This window comes from Leptonychotes weddellii, chromosome 13 (assembly GCF_054177405.1).
Source record: "Leptonychotes weddellii isolate Sample4059 chromosome 13, ASM5417740v2, whole genome shotgun sequence".
Classification (NCBI taxonomy): domain Eukaryota; kingdom Metazoa; phylum Chordata; class Mammalia; order Carnivora; family Phocidae; genus Leptonychotes; species Leptonychotes weddellii.
Genome location: NC_138381.1, coordinates 75,626,229 through 75,645,711, shown reverse-complemented (window position 1 = coordinate 75,645,711; position 19,483 = coordinate 75,626,229). Strand labels below are relative to the sequence as shown.

The 19,483-nt window shown below is 47.4% G+C and overlaps 1 protein-coding gene across 4 annotated transcripts in view; it reads right to left on the bottom strand.

Moving 5' to 3' along the window:
* MLXIP (MLX interacting protein) overlaps positions 1-17,391 on the bottom strand; it is a 69,498-nt gene extending 52,107 nt beyond the window's left edge. For 3 of the 4 annotated variants that reach the window (XR_014139812.1, XM_081802302.1, XM_081802300.1), the window contains exon 1: positions 16,872-17,391. Coding sequence is in view for 3 of the 4 variants with exons in the window: in XM_081802302.1 (XP_081658428.1) it covers positions 16,872-17,284 (413 nt within the window). In the remaining variant the exon portion in view is untranslated. The remainder of the gene's footprint in view (positions 1-16,871) is intronic. The other variant, XM_081802303.1, reaches the window with a different exon arrangement.
* Between the last annotated feature and the right edge of the window lie 2,092 nt (positions 17,392-19,483).

Here is a 19,483-nt window from a genome sequence, read left to right as displayed (position 1 = left end):
CAATAAGAGCCGGTTGAAGAACTTACCCTCCCCTCCTGATTTCTGCCCCCTAGTCCCCATGACTTTAAGATATCACACAAAAAAGAGGGGGGAAAAGTACACATTTAAACCAACATCAGCCAACCCATGTGACGCAAGAGAGGCAGGCCAGCTGCCATTCAGAGATGACACATCACTGGAGCCGGCTGTTTTGCTGCCATGGATCTCCTACCCAGGAGCTGGAACTCCCAGGACATATTTGAGTCTCACTTACTGATATATTTCCAGTGATCCCAGCCAACAGAGAACGAAGGGCTGAAACATCAAGTTTTTCTATAGTGCTGCTGGGTCAATGTTCCAGTCAATTTGGGAGGACAGCACACCCCAGACCTCAATTAGAGCTAGCAAGCTGGGGTGGCTGCCCCTAGCTTTACAAGAGCCTGGAAGCTGGGGCGCCTGGGTGGCTCAGTTGGTTGAGCGACTGCCTTCGGCTCAGGTCATGATCCTGGAGTCCCAGGATCGAGTCCTGCATCGGGCTCCCTGCTCGGCAGGGAGTCTGCTTCTCCCTCTGACCCTCCCCCCTCTCATGTGCTCTCTCTCATTCTCTCTCTCTCAAATAAATAAATAAATAAAATCTTTAAAAAAAAAAAGAGCCTGAAAGCTGCTACCCCAGGACCCTCTAGAGCAGGACAAAGAAATTCTCTCTGCAGGAAAGAACCTGGAGGGAGCTGGGGTGGGGGAACCTGCAGATTACAGTATTTCTCACACCACACCCAGCCCTGCTCACTTCATCCATATTTTACCAATCAGCAGCAATCACCTCAAGCACTGTACAAACACACCCAGAACTCTAAGGAGCCAGCAACAAGCACAAAAACAGAGATAAACAAAGTTATGGGGCAAAAAGCAGCTGGCTACCTACTGGCCAAGCCAGCTCAACTATAATCAAGAGGTCTCTGGTAGGCTGCTCTAAGAAGCAGCTACAGGAAGCCGTGCATGCCACAGGGGAGTTTCTCCAGCACCACCTGCCTGCTGGCCCTCAGGTACCGCACAAGGACAGTGCCAAGGACAAGCCAGGGGCTGATAACTGGGTTCTTTGCTTTTGTCAGAAGGCTTTTATTCCATGGGAAAAAGCCTTCTGACAAGGTCTCTCATGGGGGAAAAAAAAATCATGAATTCCAAAGCTAAAGAGAAAGAGACTTGTCTAATAAATAGAAGACCAGCCTGAGAAAGAGCTAGGAGGCTGGGGGGCCTGGCTCTGGAGCCCCGAGCTGGAATGTGGCGGGTGGATGTGGTCGCCACAAGGGACAGCCTAACCCTCCACTGAACCAAGGAGTCCTACAACTAACCCCGTTTTTCAAACATAACCAAGGTGCTCGTGTCTCCAAGCAGCCCCTCCACCACACATTCTGCCAGCAGTGTGGGGGTGTACTAGATGGAACCAAAGAAACCCCATAATTGACCAAACTGATGAGTAAGGCTGCCAAAGCCAGAGGTCAGCATCTCTGGACTTGATGTGACAGAGATTAATTGTTTTCTAGTGAACTGAATTAGCTCTTCCTTCCACACACCAAGTCATTCCAGCATTTTGTTTTATAATTCAAAGGAAATGCATCCACACAGCTCCCCATCACATGTGGTGTGGATTTACACAGTTGGAATTACAACCTTTCATGACACTCAATGCTCTCCCTGCCTCTGGAACAACAGAAAGCCAAGGGACTGCATTCACCTGTTCACATCATCAAGAAGCCCTCGGCCTCAGGGGTCTGTCAGCCAGCAGGACACAGGACAGACGTGCAAGCTCAGGCCTCAGTCCAGGCGTGCAAGCTGCTGTCGGGCGTGGCAAACACCATCCATCGTGTTCCCCGCCCTTCTGCAGGCTGTAGGGACACACATAAAAACGCGGGGAGCCTTCCTATCAGCAGCTGAGGGCAGAGAACAAAGGGTGCTTTCCCGCTGCGTACCTGCTCACCTCCTCCCTCCACAAACACCTTATCGATGAGGGCTGGGAGGGTGTGACAAGGCAGGTGGGGTGGCTAATGTGGCAATCCCAACTGCCGCCTGTTTCCAAGAGTCTGCTGAAAGATTCTCAGGGTCGAGGGTTATTTCTGTCAGGGAGAAGGAGGTGGCAGAGGGACATTTCCAGAGTAAGTAGCCACCTTGCAGTACGGTAACAGAGAAGAATAGAACAAGGGCCCAGAAACACCTTAAAGTTACTTGTACAAAAATACTATGAAATGTTCTCAATAACCGTGAGAGGGATTAAACAAATAGTACATCCATTCACACAGTGAAATACCATTCAGTCACTAAAAAACATTGCAGATGAATATTTTAGGGCTTTGAAAGGTGTTCATAATCTATTAAACAGAAAAAAAATACACTCATCATGACAAAAAAAAGAAAAACAAACAAAAACCCCACAAGGCCTGGAAGGATAAACACTAGGGAACTGACAGTAGTTATCTCTGGGTGTGGGATTTTTTTTTTTTTTCCTGGAAGGAGGCCTGGAAATACAGTCAAATTTCAAAAAGCAAGGTGTTAAGCCTAAAAGAATAACTCCCCAACTTTTCAGGGAACATACCTCAGCAGAAAGCACTGCACCTCTAAGAAATACAAATTCTAGGGCGCCTGGGTGGCTCAGTTGGTTAAGCGACTGCCTTCGGCTCAGGTCATGATCCTGGAGTCCCGGGATCGAGTCCCGCATCGGGCTCCCTGCTCGGCAGGGAGTCTGCTTCTCCCTCTGACCCTCCTCCTCTCATGCTCTCTGTCTCTCATTCTCTCTCTCTCTCAAATAAATAAATAAAATCTTTAAGAAATACAAATTCTATTTCACTCTGGCTTAGAAGCAGAAGTTACTGGCATTTAAGAACCATAAAACTAATCTGCCCACATCTTTATAGATCAGATCAAATATAGATAGACATCCGAGAGCAGGAACATGCCCAAGGTGGCTGCACGAACCGTACTTTTATGTGGGAATGTGTGTGTTAGGCTGAGGGTTCTAAAGCAGCGCATCTATTCTTAACTGCCACACACACACACACATACACTCTCTCTCTCTCTCTCTCTCTCCCCCCCTCTCTCTCTCCCTCTCCCTCTCTCTCAAACTGGGGAAGAAAAGTCAGAGGCATGTAATATAATGTTAAACGTGTAGATTAGAAACCTTAAACAAAAGCCCAGAGACAGGCCTCCTCAGTCTAACAGAGTTATAATTTTGTTTCAACTCTAACCAAATCAACTGTTTGGAGTTCAAATTATTATCCCTTTCCTCCACCCCAGAATCCGCCTATGAAAACAGCCCCACCCCAGCCAACTATGGTGAAGTTAAGGGGTATAGTCTGAGACAGACTATAAAATTAAGAGTAACTTCTAGTCCAAGAAATTCACAAAAATGGAGAATGGACCCTCCATTTTCCAAGATAAGATCATTTAAAATAATTGCCCAAGCTCCTCCTAACTCAAAGTAACTGTCTACTACTAGGTGCATATATGCCTCTGGGATTTACCAGGCAATCCTAGATTTTATATTCATAAGATTACGGCCCCATGACTTTAAATACAGCACAGGGCAGAAGGTACACATTAAGAGCTAGTACACCTAAAAATATTTCCTTGTGCCAGAAGCTGGCCTGTGGCAAACAGCACAACACATTCCTTCATCTCTTTGGCCAAGACTCACTTCTAAACTAGATTTAACCTAGCCCAAACTCATTTCCCCAGAATAACTAATACTTGGACTCAGACATTAAACTGTAAATTGAAGCAAAATTTAAAAGTGGAGTTCACATATTAATTCAGATTTCTTCCAACTTTTCAAATATGCCAAATCTCGTAACACTGGGCTCACATTCCCAAATAGCAAGAATCACCTGAAGCTGAGTGATGGCTGCCCCCTTTAAACCAGGCAAACATTCTTTAATTCACCATGCACCCCACCACTCCCTATTGCCTTTCCATCCATCACTGAGGCCAAGTCAATTGCAGTTTATGCTTACATGAGTTTTCACAATAAAAAATTTCTCTGTAACCATGACTTCATCAAAAGGAGGAAAATACATTGGGGCGCCTGGGTGGCTCAGTTGGTTGGGAGACTGCCTTCGGCTCAGGTCATGATCCCGGAGTCCTGGGATCGAGTCCCGCGTCGGGCTCCCTGCTCTGCGGGGAGCTGCTTCTCCCTCTCCCGCTCCCCCTGCTTGTGTTCCCTCTCTCGCTGTGTCTCTCTCTGTCAAATGAATAAATAAAATCTTTAAAAAAAAAAAAGGAGGAAAATACATGATAGAAAAGGTCCTCTTTTCCTCACAGATCGCTCACATCACCTGGCCCTTGTGGGCATTTGTATTTGTAACCCCTGACTCATACAACGTTAAGAGGGAAAAAGGTCTTAATGGGATAACCTCAGAGAGGGTGATTTGGCAAGCTTCGGGCAAGTTGGAGAGGCAGGTCATTTTCCCAACCATTCTCTCATTTACTATACACAGAAGAGACAGGGAGATATCGAATTATGAAATTTCTAGACACTGACATATTTAAGATCTTGAAGATCATATGGTCCAGTGCTTCTCAAGTCAGACTTCCTAATGTTGAAAACCTGAAATGTCTTAAATATTTTTTAAATAACAGTTCTATTGAGACACAATTTCCATGTCATAATATTTTCCCTTAAGAAATGTTCATTGGTGGGCGCCTGGGTGGCTCAGATGGTTAAGCGTCTGCCTTTGGCTCAGGTCATGATCCCGGGGTTCTGGGATCGAGTCCCGCATCAGGCTCCCTGCTCAGCTGGGAGCCTGCTTCTCCCTTTGCCTCTGCCTCTCTCTCTCTCTGTCTCTCATGAATAAATAAAATCTTAAAAAAAAAAAAAGTTCATTGGTATTTAGTACATTCACAGAGTTGCGTGATCTTCACCATTCTCTGTTTTTAGAATATGTTCATCACTCCTTTAAAAACCCCACACCCATTAGCTGTGCTGACTCATTCTTCCATCCCCATGGCAACTGCTACTCCACTTTCTGTTTTATGAGTTGCCTAATCTGGACATCTCATATAAATGGGATCACGACAGGTGGGCCTTTGTGTCTGGCTTCTTAGCATAATGTTTTCAAGGCTCCTCCATGTTGTCAGTACTTCATTCCAAAGGTTGTCTTCAATATCATTAAAAGTATTTATTTGCCTGTGATAAAGCCATGGTGGTCATTCTTTATATAAATGCATTTTTCTCATTTTGCTAACAATGTGAAGATTTTCAAATATACACAAAAATTGAAAAAATTATATGGTGCAAACCCATGTACCCACAACCTGGATGCTACAATTAATACTTTGATATATTTACTTTATCAAAAGTTGATCTATCCATCCATCCATCTTATTTATTTTTGAGCAGTGGTTCTCAAAGTGATCTGGAGACCCCTGGGGGTCCTTGAGGCCCTTCTGGGAGGTCCATGATATCAAAAACTATTTTCAAAATAATACTAAGAGGCTTTTTTCCTTTTTCACTCTCATCCTCTCAAGAGTATACAGTGAAGTTTTCCAGGAATGTGATACTGCAACAGATGAATGTAGATATGAGCATCCAGCTGTCTTCCAACCAAACATTAGCTGAACATTAAAGAGATCTGCTCGTCTTTTCAGAGAACAGTTATTTTCCACAAAACTGTTATTTAGGTTAACACGTAATGGGTTTATTATTTTTTTAAACGCTTTAACAAATATTTTTACATTTTCTGTTTTCATTTCTAATATGGTAAACATCAACAGATATAATCCACACAAACAAAAGCTCTTTGGGGTTTTTGATATTTAAGAGCACAAAGGGGTCCTGAGACCAAAAGGTTTGAGCACCACTATTTTCAAGCACTTCAGAGTAAGATGCAGACGTCTGTATACTTCATCCTTAACACAGCAGCACGCATAACATCAGCCAGAGTTCAATATTTGTCAATGGTTCCTGTTGCTTTTGGTAGGAATTACAGGAAAAAAATGTACAAATTTTAAGTGTGCTATTCTCTTTCAATGAGTTCTGACAAATATATAATGCTCTACCAAGATTACCACCATACTAGGAAGTTCTCTTGTGTCTCTTTCCAGTCAGTCCCCTCTCCAACCTCCCTCAGAGGCAAGTACTGGTGTGATTTTTCTTCACCTTAGTTTCACCTACTCTAGAAATTCATATAAATGAAATTGTATATACTCTTCAGAGTCAGGCTTATTTCACTCAGCATAATGTTTCTGAGGTTCGTCATGTTGCACAGACCAGTAGCTTGATCTTTTTTATTGCTGAATGCACATTGTTCCTAAGGCAATCTCTCTCAAAAACATCAGGCCCACTGAAGATAAATAAGGTTGGTAACCATGGTCCTAGTCTAAGCTCTTCCCCCACCCCTTGCCTTTTTCCCCCCAGTTAGAGACACAATGACTTAGAGGGGCTGTGATATGTCACTAACCAGTGGCACCACTGTCCAGTGGCACCCAAACCAATCATCTTTCTACCATATGCACTGCTGTTTCCTAGTCTCACCTTAGAAGAAAGTTCCCATCTCAATGTGTACGAGAATTTTATTACAGGGAATGGAAAATCAATACCCAAATGATGGAGGTACTAGGCTTCCCTCAAAAACATGTCTGTCATGAATGGATAAACAAATGTGCTATGCTAATACATAGAATACTATGCAGCAACCACAAGGAATAAAATACAGACACATCTTTTATTATAAATAAAATAAACAACATGGATGAACCTTGAAAACAGGATGCTAAGCTAGACGTAAATGGTTCCATTTATATGAAATGTCCAGAAAAGGCAAATCTACAGACACAGAAGGCAGATCAGAGTGCGTCTGGGGCTAAGGTGGGAACTAGGATCAAACATAAAAGGGCAGGATTTCAGTGGGGTGATGGGATCCAGTTCTAGAACTGGATTGGAATAATGACTGCACAACTACCAATCAATGAACGGTATACTTCAGATGAGTGTGTTTTGGGGCACCTGGGTGGCTCAGTCAGTTAGGCGTCCGACTCTTCATATTGGCTCAGGTCTTGGCTCAGGTCAGATCTCAGCGTTATGGAACTGAGCCCCACCTCAGACTCCCCACCCAGCAGGGAGCCTGCTTGCTCAGCAGGGAGTCTGCCTGTCCCTCTCCCTTTGTTCCTCCCCCCCCACCTCACACTCTGTCTCTCTCCTCTTTTTCTCTCTAATAAATAAAAATAAAAATCTTTAAAAAAAAAAAAAAGATGAGTGTGTTTTATGGCATATAAATTATACTTCAGTAACGTTGCTAAAAAACAACAACAAAAACTTGTCTGTGCAAGTGGCTAAAAGAGTCCTGCTCCAAGGCAGAGAAAGACATGTCTGATAATTTAAAGAACAAAGAAGGCATTTTAAAAGACCCTGTTTGCTACTCAACTAGAAAAGAGTTGTTTATAATAGCAAACAAATACAATCATATGTTGTTTTAAGAATTCATTCAAAGTGTTTCTTTTTAATAAATAAAAGGGATTTATAAATTAACTTCCTCTAAAAAGCTCAGTATCAAGCTATCAGGGCAGGTCCCAGCTGCCCATCATGAGACGGGGTAGTCCATGGGCAAACGGGTCAGTTATCATGTGAGCACAGGATAAAGTTCTTCAGAGTGTTCTTTCAGAAACTCGATTATTGGGTAAATATCTAGAAACTAAGTTAATCCCCCTACTTTTTACATAAGAAGCTGTTTTTTGTTTTGATGACCAAGTTTGTCTCATGGTGACAAACCAAAAGAGGCCACCTTCTTCCCTATGCCCACAAGCCACAGTGGGAAGGAACTGTAACTAGCGTTCAGAACAGATCCTCCTACTCCCAGAAAATTCCTCAACAGCAAAGCTATGCTACCTAAATCCTAATGGTTTCTCGCTCCATTGCAACTAAAACTCCCTAACCTGTTTCTACCAGTAGCCTAGTTCTCCTTGCTGTCTCCTTATGGGCTCTTACTTCTTAGCTTTGCTCTTCGTTGTTAGATTCTTTATCTTCACTTCTGAGACTCAAAAGTGAAGGGCAAGGAATCCTGTTTCTGGAATTGTTTTTCCAGCTCTTGGACGCCTTCCTAGAGCTCCCCTTCTACACTGCCTCCTTCCAGACGATTTTTCTGGCGATGCAGTCCAACCCCAAATACATTAAGAATGCTAGATTTGGAGAAGTTTTTTTAGAGCATTTAACATCAGGTAATATTCCTCTACCACAACCAGACCCAGCTGAGCAAAAATATCTTTTGGGATATATGATAGTATATATTTCACAAGAAAAGACACTACCTTCCGAACGCCAGCTCAAAAGTCCAAAACCCCCCGTCTGCAGCCGGCCCCCTCAAGAGGCCCAGTAGAGGTTTGGGAGGCAAGATGGAACAGCGTGGACAGAAGACTGGTCAAGGCTATGTGAGGACTGCTCCAGCGAGAGTGAGGACCCCACTGAACAACCGAAGGGCCCCCTACATTGACAGCCCCCTGTCAGCTTCGTCTTGGGGAAGCTGCCCCTCCCACAGCTCCAGTCGCAGGGCACCCACATCAGACAAGTTCAGGGCACAGCACAGCGTGTCCTGCCACCGTAGCTGACTGGGCCTTCCTCAGCTTCCTCATTTCAGTAAGAGTCCCCACGGCTCACGCCAAAACCTCCCAGTCATTGTAGATGCTGGTCTTTCTTTAATCCTCCATGTCCAATCCCTTGGCAAATCCAAAACCCACCTTGAATCCATCCAGTTCTCCTCACCTCCACGGCTGCCATCCTAGTCTGAGAAAGGCTCCACAGCCTCCCAAGTGGTACCCCTGCTTCTACTCTTGCCTCCTATCGACTAGTCTCCACAGAGCAGCCTCAACAAGCTATATGCCCCAGTGCAGTGAGCTCAAGATCCTAACTTCTCACCATGCAACAAGGCCCCTTGCCTCTTGAGTCTTATCTCCTACCACTCACCCTGTCCTCAACATTCTAGCCATGTTGGCCTTCTTTCTAACCCCACAATGTGCCAAGTTCATTCCACCTTGGGCCTTCGCCTCGGGCTCTTCTACAGCCTGGGATGCCTATCCATGCCTGGCTCCTACTCACCATTCAGGTTTCGGTTCAACCTGAAATGTCACCTCCTCATAAGACTTCTTTTTTTTTTTTTTAAAGATTTTATTTATTTTTTTGACAGAGAGAGACACAGTCAGAGAGGGAACACAAGCAGGGGGAGTGGGAGAGGGAGAAGCAGGCTTCCCGCGGAGCAAGGAGCCCGATGCGGGACTTGATCCCAGGACCCCGGGATCATGACCTGAGCCGAAGGCAGACACTTAACCGACTGAGCCACTCAGGCGCCCCATCCTCATAAGACTTCTCTGACCAGTGAGATGAAGTATCTGCTCACCCTCCCCCTGCCCCCTATCACTTTCCTTCTTTCATTTTGTTTTATGTTCTTCACTGCACTAACAACATACATCTGATTTGCTTACCGATTCCCCTTACTAGAATATAAACTCCATGACAGGAAATGACTAATTTTCCTCATTTACTACTGTATCACCAAGGCTAGAGCTGTGCCTAGCACCCAACAGAGGCATGATTAATAACTTCTAGAATGGGGGCGCCTGGGTGGCTCAGTCGTTAAGCGTCTGCCTTCGGCTCAGGTCATGATCCCAGGGTCCTGGGATCGAGTCCCACAAGGGGCTCCCTGCTCGGCGGGAGGCCTGCTTCTCCCTCTCCCACTCCCCCTGCTTGTGTTCCTGCTCTCGCTATGTCTCTCTCTGTCAAATAAATAAATAAAATCTTAAAAAAAAAAAAAAACTTCTAGAAGGAAAGAGCAGCCAGTCCAAAGACCACGGCCAGACTCATGCTGTGGGGCTTGTGAGGTGCTGCTCAGAGAGGGAGGGGGACAGCTAGTCTCCCCCTCAAACAGTTTAACTGGAGGCTACGGGGCTTAGCTAGGCATTTGGCAAAGGGCACTGGCGGTAATAGGAAGCTCTAAGCAAGGGCTGGATCTGAAACACAGGCCACGGGCAAGCTCTAGTCAGGCAGATGCGAAAGCCCCGCTAAGCAGAAGCTCTGACGCTGAGAAGAGACAGGGCCGCAGGTAAGTGAGCCAGCTGGCGCTGGGATAAGCAAGACTGCGAAGAAAAGCAGAGCCTGAGAAGAGCCGAGTCACTTCACAGGGGTGAAGCAGGAAAGGACAAACTCTCCGTGCCAAAGACCCAGAGCCGCCTGGAACCTGGCTCCAGTCTGCACTGAAGTCAGGCAGTCCTAGGAATCCTTGGAATCATCTTGAGATTACCAGCACCTTTCCTGACCCTTGCAATAAACCCCCATTACACAGGCGAGCACAGGAGGGTCTCTGATCCTTGATCCTGATCCCAAGAGCTCTGTCTAAATAAAATACAACTCCTGTGACCTGGATTTCTAGCTACAGACAGAATCTCAACAAGAGATGGAAAATATCACCTAAGATATTTGCTGTCTGAACTGGATATATTATACCCAAGAGAATGGGAGCTCACACTGAATTTTTCACCATTGTACGAATCTTTAAAAATAAGTAAAGTTAACTTTCTACAATACCCTATTCTAGGGATTGTACTGGGAACTAAGGGTAAGACCCATTTTACAGGCTTGTCCTTATATAACTGGGCCCTCCTCTCACTAGATCCCCTGAACTGGTGCCTACCACACCCTGTAACTTGACAGAACTCCACGGCAGGTTGCTATGCTCTCCTGCGGCTGAAGAAGAGCTGAAAATGCTTTATATAAGCTGGGTTACATGCTTAAAAACATGACCTCGAGGAACATTTCAAACTAGGCTGTATTAGTTTCCTATGACTGCTATAATAAATGACCACAAAATGAGTGGCTTAGAACACCACCTATTTATTATCTTATAGTTCTGGGAGTCAGAAGTCTGACGTGGGTCTCACTGGGCTAAAAATCAAGATGTCAGCAGGGCTGGGTTCCCTCTAAAGCTCTAGGGGAGAATATGTTTTCCTGCCTTTTACAGCATTTGGAGGCACCCACATTCCTTAGCACACAGCCGCACCTCTGTCTTCAGGGCCAGCAACATCAGGCCAGGCCTTCTGCGGCTCTCTCTGCTTCTCTCTGATTTCCTCTCCTGTTTTTAAGGACTTTGTGATTACAACAGGCCCACCCGGATAATCCAAAATAATCTCTCCATTTTTTAATTTTTTTTAAAGATTTTATTTATTTATTTATTTGTCAGAAAGAGAGAGCACACAAGCCGGGGGAGCGGCAGGCAGAGGGAGAAGCACTCCCACTGAGCAAGGAGCCCCATGCGGGGTTCGATCCCAGGACCCCGGGATCATGACCTGAGTCAAAGGCAGACACTTAACCGACCGAGCCACCCAGGCGTTCCGAATCTCTCCATTATCCTAAAGAGAGCTGATTAGCAACCTTGATTCTATGTAACCTAACATATTCACAAGTTCTGAGGATTACAACATGGATATGGGGGGGGGGAGGTGTCATTAATCTGCTGCAACAGTCCACATGGGCCACAATACAAACACCAGCCAACGAAAGCACTCAGCCTGTTGTCCCGCCCCACACCAACATCCTCTAAAGCACTTCTCCACAGAGTTTGTGTTTGTCTTTGCACAGGTGAAGATAAACAAGGCTCGCCAAGGGCAAGTTTATGATGTTGGTTTCCAGGTCCCTGAGCTTCCGTTTTCAATCTCACAAGTACTTCTTAATCACCTAGTATGTGCCAGACACTGTTAGGCTCTATGGGAAAGTCAAAGGTGAAGAGAGCGTGAATGGTGCCAGGTCAGGTCTCCGTAACATTATGAGGCAGAATCAACAAGGATCATGGATCTAGAGAGCAATGTGGTGTACACGCCCTTTGCAAAGCCTTACTAGGACAACAGTGCTTGAGCTGAGTCTTGAAGGACGGGGAGGATTTCATCGGTGGGGAAGGGCAGCACAGCACATGGAAGGGCACAGAGCAGCCCAAAGGCATTCCTTTCCCCCATCTTGGTTTCCCTGTGCCTTGCTTTAGAGGGACTGGCACTCTCACCTCCTAACAGGACCGCAGGCTTTGTGGAGCAGATGAGAGAGGCAACTTTTCAGCTCCAGAGACGCTGCCTTGGACAAGCTGCCTCACCTCAGCAACAGGGCAAATTAACTTCTAAACTTGGGGAGAGGGGGTGTTTTTTTAATATGAAAAATGACAACTCCACCACCACCCACCTGAGAAGGCTATTGTGAGAGTTGCTTAATATCACGTAAAGAGAGGGGCGCCTGGGTGGCTCAGTCAATTAAGTGTCTGCCTTCGGCTCAGGTCATGATCCCAGGACCCTGGGATACAGTCCCATGTCGTTGTCCTCAGGCTCACTGCTCAGAGGGGAGTCCACTTCTCCCTCTGCCCCTCCCCACCTCTTGTGCTCACTCTCTCTCTCTCAAATAAATAAATAAAATCTTAAAAAAAAAAAAATCACGTAAAGAGAATCCAGGACACAGGAGTGCTCAGTTAGTGTGAATCCTCATCCCTTCTTCCACCCTTGCAAATAAACTCTCTCCACCTTCTCCTCTAACCTCTTTTCCCAGGCTCTTCCCAATATTATCGCTTTTCTTCGCCCTTCCATCAGGATGGCCATTAGCCAATCAGACTCTACGTGAAAAGGAAATCTGCTCCCACTCTACTAAAGGGAAGAAGATAGAGAAAAGGAACACTGGGGCTTCCTGCTGGGGAATATGGTCCACAGTTGTGGACAGTTAACATGGGGAAGGGGAGGTAAGTATTAAACCCTGATGTCAGGGGAAACCACCCACACTGAGAGCAATTACGTAAACACACACACACACACACACACACACACACACTCTCAATCTCAGTACTGCTGGCAGAGCTGGCTCACATTTTTTATCACAGCCCTTGCTAATTATTTTACCACTGTCTATCTGTCCCCCACCCCCTGGTTTGTGAGCTCCTCAAGGACAGAGACTGTCTTTCTCATCCCTGTAGCCCTCATTCCCACCTCATTCCCGCCGCTCAGTGCATACTATATAATGATCAAATACTGAAAAAAGTGCAAAAGAAAACTTGCTTATCTTTGGCATGGTTGCAGAAGAGTAAATTTCGTCATTTGTGTGCACGGTTCCCATTTACAACTAGTTACCATGCCTAGCATTAGAAAGTACCTCTACTGATAACCTAAAATTTGGAGGATATTGTGCTCCAAACCTTTAATCCTGTCAATTCCTTAAGTCTGGCAGGGATTCTCACCTTGGGTCAGGAGTACAGGGTTACTATACAGAGCATAAGTATACAGGGGTAGATTTTGGAAATTTGTATCCCAAAGCTATCTTAGTTAAAAGATACCACTTAAGCAGAAACCCATTGTCCAGAAAGCTACTGCTTATCCCTAAATACATAAAAAGACCATCTCTTGCCCTCCGGAAACATTCACACCTAGGCTTCCTAATAAAGAGTTGCATAAAAAGGTAGAGAAGTGAAACCAAAACCAACCACAAAAAAACTATCTACTAGATGTAATCAGAATCTGCGTGGGTGAGTTACATGTGTGACATTCCTTAAAATGTTAAGAGGGCAAGAACCATGAACTATGTTCTAGAGTACATAGCTCCATTGTGGAGCTTGGAAAGCATGGGCAAAGCAAGAATGAATCTATTTAGTACTTGTCAAGCAGGCATTTGAAAGCCACACTGGAAGACCCCAGTCAGACACGTTATTTCCTTCAGCTTACAGATGAGGAATCTTGGTCCTCCTAAATGTCAGCTGGGTGAAGACAGAGAATTGGATTCAGCCTGTGAAGCCCCCCTCTTGCCTGCCAGGTACAAGACACATTTACAGACATTATATCAGTTAATCCTCACATCCACCCTGAGGGGCAGTTTTATCCTCCCCATTTTACAGTGGCAGACAGGAAGGCTTTGAAAAGGTAAACCATGGGCTTTTTCCCCACCATCTACCACCTAATCTTTGACCTGGAGAAAGGCAACTTCTTCCCCTCCAGAACATCCCAGTAATTGAGCACACGTTGTAGGACCAAATCAAGATGTTTTGCTATGGGGCTACTTAGCATCACAGAGCGGGAAGGACACGGATTCTAAGGCCAGATAGGGAGCTGGAATCTCCTTGGCACTGTTACTTACCCAGGCGGGCCACTGGGCGCACTCACACGCAGTCCCCATTTCTCAAACACCCTATTCCCCCACCCAAAGTCAGTCCTGCCAAAAACCCTTTAGGAGTTTAAGACTTTGCATGTTCAGGAAGATCATATTCAGAATCCCTGGACCACTTCACGGGACTGGAGAAAAAAGAACCACAACTTCCCTTGCATTTAGTTCCTCCCCCAAAAAGCTGTTGAACCTCATCTGGAAACAGCTGGGAGACAGCAGTTTAACAGGAAACCAAACAAACAAAAAAAGGCACAGAGTGTACCAGGGAGAGTTAGGCAGCTAGAACCAAGAGACCAGGGGACAGACAGGAAGCTGAGGTTAGAAAGAGCCGAGGCCAGAAACAGGCAGAAGAGAAGGCCCCGTTGGCCTTCCTCTAGGCCCAAGGAGAAGGAGAAAACCTGGAAAACAGTGGTGTGAAGGCTCGAATCCCATGGAAAGGGAAGTCAGACCACCACTGAGATCAAGTCCACTTCCCTCCCTGCCCCCATCTCAGCCCTCCTTCTCGGACAGCCAGCTAGTGGTCATGATAGGACAGCTGAGGTCAGAAACTCACTTCTGTTCTGCTGCTTTCCGTGCCAGAGGCGACAGCCCAGACAACTGGTTTTGAGTCATTCCTCTGTCAGTCTGTACCACAGTTCCACACTGCCAACTAAATTCGGGGACAGTCAAATCAGCCTCACACAGAGAGACAAAGAGTGTCTTCATGAGAAATTACTAGGCAGATACCCACTGGGGACCTGCAGAGTGGCAGGACTTGTGCACAGGGACCTACAGCAAAGCGAAAAGAGCCAGTGGAGCTGGAGGTCTTGAAGAGCAAGGTAAGGGTGCATGTTGCAATCCAGAAACTTAATTGAGCAATGGCCAGTTGCCAAGATATTTTTGAAAGAAGTGGGGGGAAAAATGCCATTACTAAAATTCTTTGGTGTTCTTTAATAACAAGCCTTTAGGTTATCCACACCTAAAAGGGCAAAGGGAAGACTGGTTTATTTTTCCTTTAGCAGAGCTTAGGTAAGAGCTTTCTACTCATGCCTCCTGCTACTTAATCATCCCTTCTCTCCCAGCACACGAAGAAGTTTATATTAAAAGAAAGAAAAGGATTAAGTCCTCTTAATAAAGCACATTCCTGTCTTTCACCTATAGTTTTGTTGGAAAAGGCTTTGTGGCATGTGCTATAATCTAGGTGGGTTTGATTCCAAGGAAGTGCTCAAAATTCGAGACTGAGTAAGCAGGGCTGAAAGAGCGCAAAAGACTGCAATCTCAATACCATTAAAAAAAGAGAGAGAACATCTTCATAGGCTCAGTGCCAGCTCAAACTGGCAAGACCAGAGAATCAGAGCAGAGCTTAACCAGTGTGCCACGCAAGGGGGATGGGAAGAGAGCTCTGGGTAATGCACTGCAGCCATGTGGCAAACAAACCACCAGGGAAACCTTCAAGAGAGGAAATGGGGTGGGGGTGGGAAGGCTCGTTTCAGAAACAAAACAAAGGAACAAGTTGACTAATCATTTATTCCAGAGAGGGAAAATGCCACCCTGAGCCATGTTTTAACTTCAGGTAAATGTGTAATGTTTTAACTTGGATCTATCTGGGTTTAAAGGCTCTCCAAAAAAAAGGGGTGGTGGGGGGGAACGTACCTACTTTTCTTTACTCTGTTTCTGGAGTCTCCCAGGAAACTTTCCCTGTGCCGCCTGCACAGCAGACCTAAGACAGCCTGGGCCAGTGCAGTTGCAAATGCAATAACCCCCACTCAGCAGAGATCCTATCGTGAGCTTCCTGCAGGACTGGACTGCTCTGCACTGCAGCTGGCCCAAAGAAGTTCTGTTGCTGAGGCAGAAGTCACCTGGCACAAATACCTAATATGCACTCGGAAGGAGGAGAGGGTGGAAAGACACTTTAACTCGTGAGGGCCAGGCAGATCTGTGACTTAGAAAAAAAAGGGATTTCGGCCCAGAGCTGCATCCACGTGTCAGAATGGTGTCTGGGATGCCTGCCCTCAACAAGACCATCTCCATATAATGTTTCAGGGCTGACCAGAGAACCTTCCAGCTTGTCAGGGGGGCAGACTGCACCTCCAACAGCTGTGGCTCTGGAAGTCTACCTAGGAGGCACCCAGGGTGGCCACTAAGGTGGGAGATGGTCTCCCAATAAAGTAGATGTGCGGACACCCAGGCTCTCTCTGCTGGGGCAATAAGAAAAGTAGCTAACATTTATAGAGCATCTAACTATGTGTCGTTCCATCCCCAAAACAGCCAATGGAGGCTTACTACTGTCACCCCCTCTTCATAAAAGAGGAAGCAGGCTCCGAGATTTGACACAACCATTAAATACTGGAACCAGCACTGAAGCCACCCCTGGACAGGTGCTCTTACCCATTACTCGATATTGCTGGAAACACACAAAGCGTTTGGGGGCAGGGGTGGAGAGTCGAGTAACACGAGGGGCAGCCTGTATTTACACCTCGTTCGCGTCCAAAGTCGGTGGCCTCGGGACACTGGAGGGGAGGGCCTAGATGGAGGACGTGAAGCCGGAAGAACCCAAGCACTGCCAGCAGGGGAGGAGGCCAGGACACCGACCCCTCTGGCTTCCACTGAGGATCCCAGACCCATAAACCCTCCCAAAGGGGCAAGAGCCAATGGGAATGCGTGCAGCCCAGGGGTCCTCGGGCGGTCGAGCCCTCCGCGCCGGTTTTGGCAAAGTAGGAAGCTCCTCTGGAGAGGTGGGGCCGGCCCGGGGTCGCCGGGTCCCTACCTGTAGGCCAGGGTCATGCACTCGAAGAGTTTGGTGAGCGAGGCGTCGATGGACAGGTGGCAGGAGCTAGTCTTGCCGAAGCTGTAGGTCTGGCACGTCTGCTTGTTGACCGTGTCGAAATCGTAGCCCTTCTTGGGCGGGTGCTCGCGGTGTGGCGACGACACCATGAAGTGGCCGCTGTGGATGATCTGCTGGCGGCGCGGAGGCTCCTCGCGGCCCGGCCCGGCCCTGGGCGGCGGCGGCGCGGCGCTCGCGTGGGCCCGGGCCGGGGTGGCCGAAGCGCAGGCGGGCGGCGGGGACGGTTCATCGGTGTCCGAGTCGTCGTCGTCCTCAGGCACCTGAGGCTTGAGCAGCACCGGGCGGCCCCGACTGCGGGGCCGGCGCGGGGAGCACATGAAGACGTCGGCGGCCATAGGGGGTGCCGGCCGGGAGCATCCCCCGGGGCTCCGGGCGACGCGGGCGAGCGAGGCTAACGGGGCGCCGGCCCGGCCCGGCCCGGCCCGGCCCGCGCGCGGACTGTCCGCGAGCGCGCCGCGGGGCGGGAGGGGTAGGGCGCGGGCCGAGAGGGCCGCCTCGGCGCCGGCCCCGGTGTGACGTCACCGGCGCGTATCGGCCAATCGGCTGCCCGCGTCGGCCTCTTAAAGGCGCAGGGGAGCCTTTCCGTATCTAGGCGGACAAAAAAAGCGGGGGGAGGAAGGTCGCGGGAGGCCCCGCCTTGAGGCCCCGCCCCTCGCTGCCCCCCCTCCGCTCCCGGCTGCCGGCGATGCTGCGGGCCGCGGTGGCCAGGTGGTGCCACTCGCAAGTGTCGCGGCCTTGGAGAGGCGTTGGCCGAGCGGTGCCGTGCCGACCCCGCCCCGCACTCCCGGGAATCGCGCTGCGGGCGGGGCGGGCGCTCCACGTGGTGGGTGGAGGTGGGGCTCCTTCCCCCTCCCAGGCTCCGCTTTCTCTGGCTGGGCCTGGAACTGTGTCCTAACAGCTGGTCCCTCGTGTAGCGGAGCACAGTGGTTATGATCTCCATCTTCTTGATGAAAAGACTGAGTCTCTGAATACCAAAGGGATTTTTCTAACGCGGAAACAAGATCAAGAACACTTCTCACTGAGACTTCACATGCACAGAGGTGGAAACTGGCTCTGCCAAGTTAAGGCACTCTCCAAGGGGCATCACAATTAGTACGTGCCAGAGTCACCAGCTCCTTTAACTACAACCCCAAATACTGTCGTTTTTGTTAAGATCTTAAATTTGGAGGGTGAGCCAGCCCCCAAGCAATTCTGAAAGGCGAAATTCTGAGCCATAGTTTTCTTCTCTTTCAAATAGGGAGCAATTCTGTCTCAGAAAGTTGTGACGGTTAAAAATGATGATAAATTGCTTAGCACAGTGCCTAGCTCGGAATGAGTGCTAAAGAAATGTTCTACAGACCGAAATAATGGAACCAACCAGACCAGAGTTACCTAGAAATTGCCAGTACTCAACCACTTTGGACCTACAGAAACAGCAATTTCATATGGTTCAACCTAATAGTCAAAACTTCTAGAAAGCTGTCAAGGTTTCAGGGACTCAAAGTCAGCCTGGGGTGGGGGCCATGTTGGGAAGATGGGGGATGACAGGGCATCAAGAGGGGGAAAGAGACACTTGGCACCCACTCTAGTCCCTTGAGAGTCCTCCACAGCTTCTGTGCTCTGCTTTGAAAACAGTTTCACTTCCAGATTTGGGTGGACACTGAGTACCCTGCCCCACCCTCCTCCTCACAAGGGCCTCCGGAAGGACAGTGCTCAGAGAGAAAATGAAAAAGGGCTCTTACAAAATGGGCATGCATCCTCCCTCCCCAGATGTCTCCAAGGAGGGATAAGCCAAAGGAACTGGCAGCTTCAAGTGTGAGTTTGAGGTCTACCCCCTTGCCCAAAGCAGCGCTCCCAACGCTGGTTGCAGATGTCTAAAACGCCACCCTTTGACTTGCCTTCCTTCATCTGAAGACCTCTCTCCTTGGGAAACTCTTAAATGCCCAGCTGCATTTGATGCAGCAATTCCACTTTAGAATTTGATCCTAAGACTGTAGCATCACTTATCAAGAGTGAACATTAGAAACAATGTAATGTCTGACAAGAGGGAATTCATTGAATATATTATGGCCCCAAATGGAATGAAACATTACATTTTTTTAGAGAGGGGGGTGGGGCAGAGAGAGGGAGAGAGAGAGAGAATCTCAAGCAGACTCCCCACTGAGTGCAGAGCCCCGACAGAGGGCTCAGTCTCACAACCCTGAGAACATGACATGAGCTGAAATCAAGAGTGGGTCACTCAACGGACTGAGCCACCCAGGAACTCCTGAAACATGACATGTTAAATGAAGCAAATATTACTGGTGTGGAAAAATGCCCATGATACAATGTTAGGTGGAAAACCAACTTTTAAAAAAGTTATCAGTAGTTTGATATCAATTTCAAACAAATACTAACAAAGTCATATATTTATGTGTGTGTATGTCAGAAAATGCACCATAATGTTCACACCGGTTATCTCCGGGTGGAGCGATTCTTATTTTCTTCTTTATGCTTATCTGTATTTTCTAATTTCCAAAAGAAACAATTCTTACTTGTATACATTTTTTTTTTTT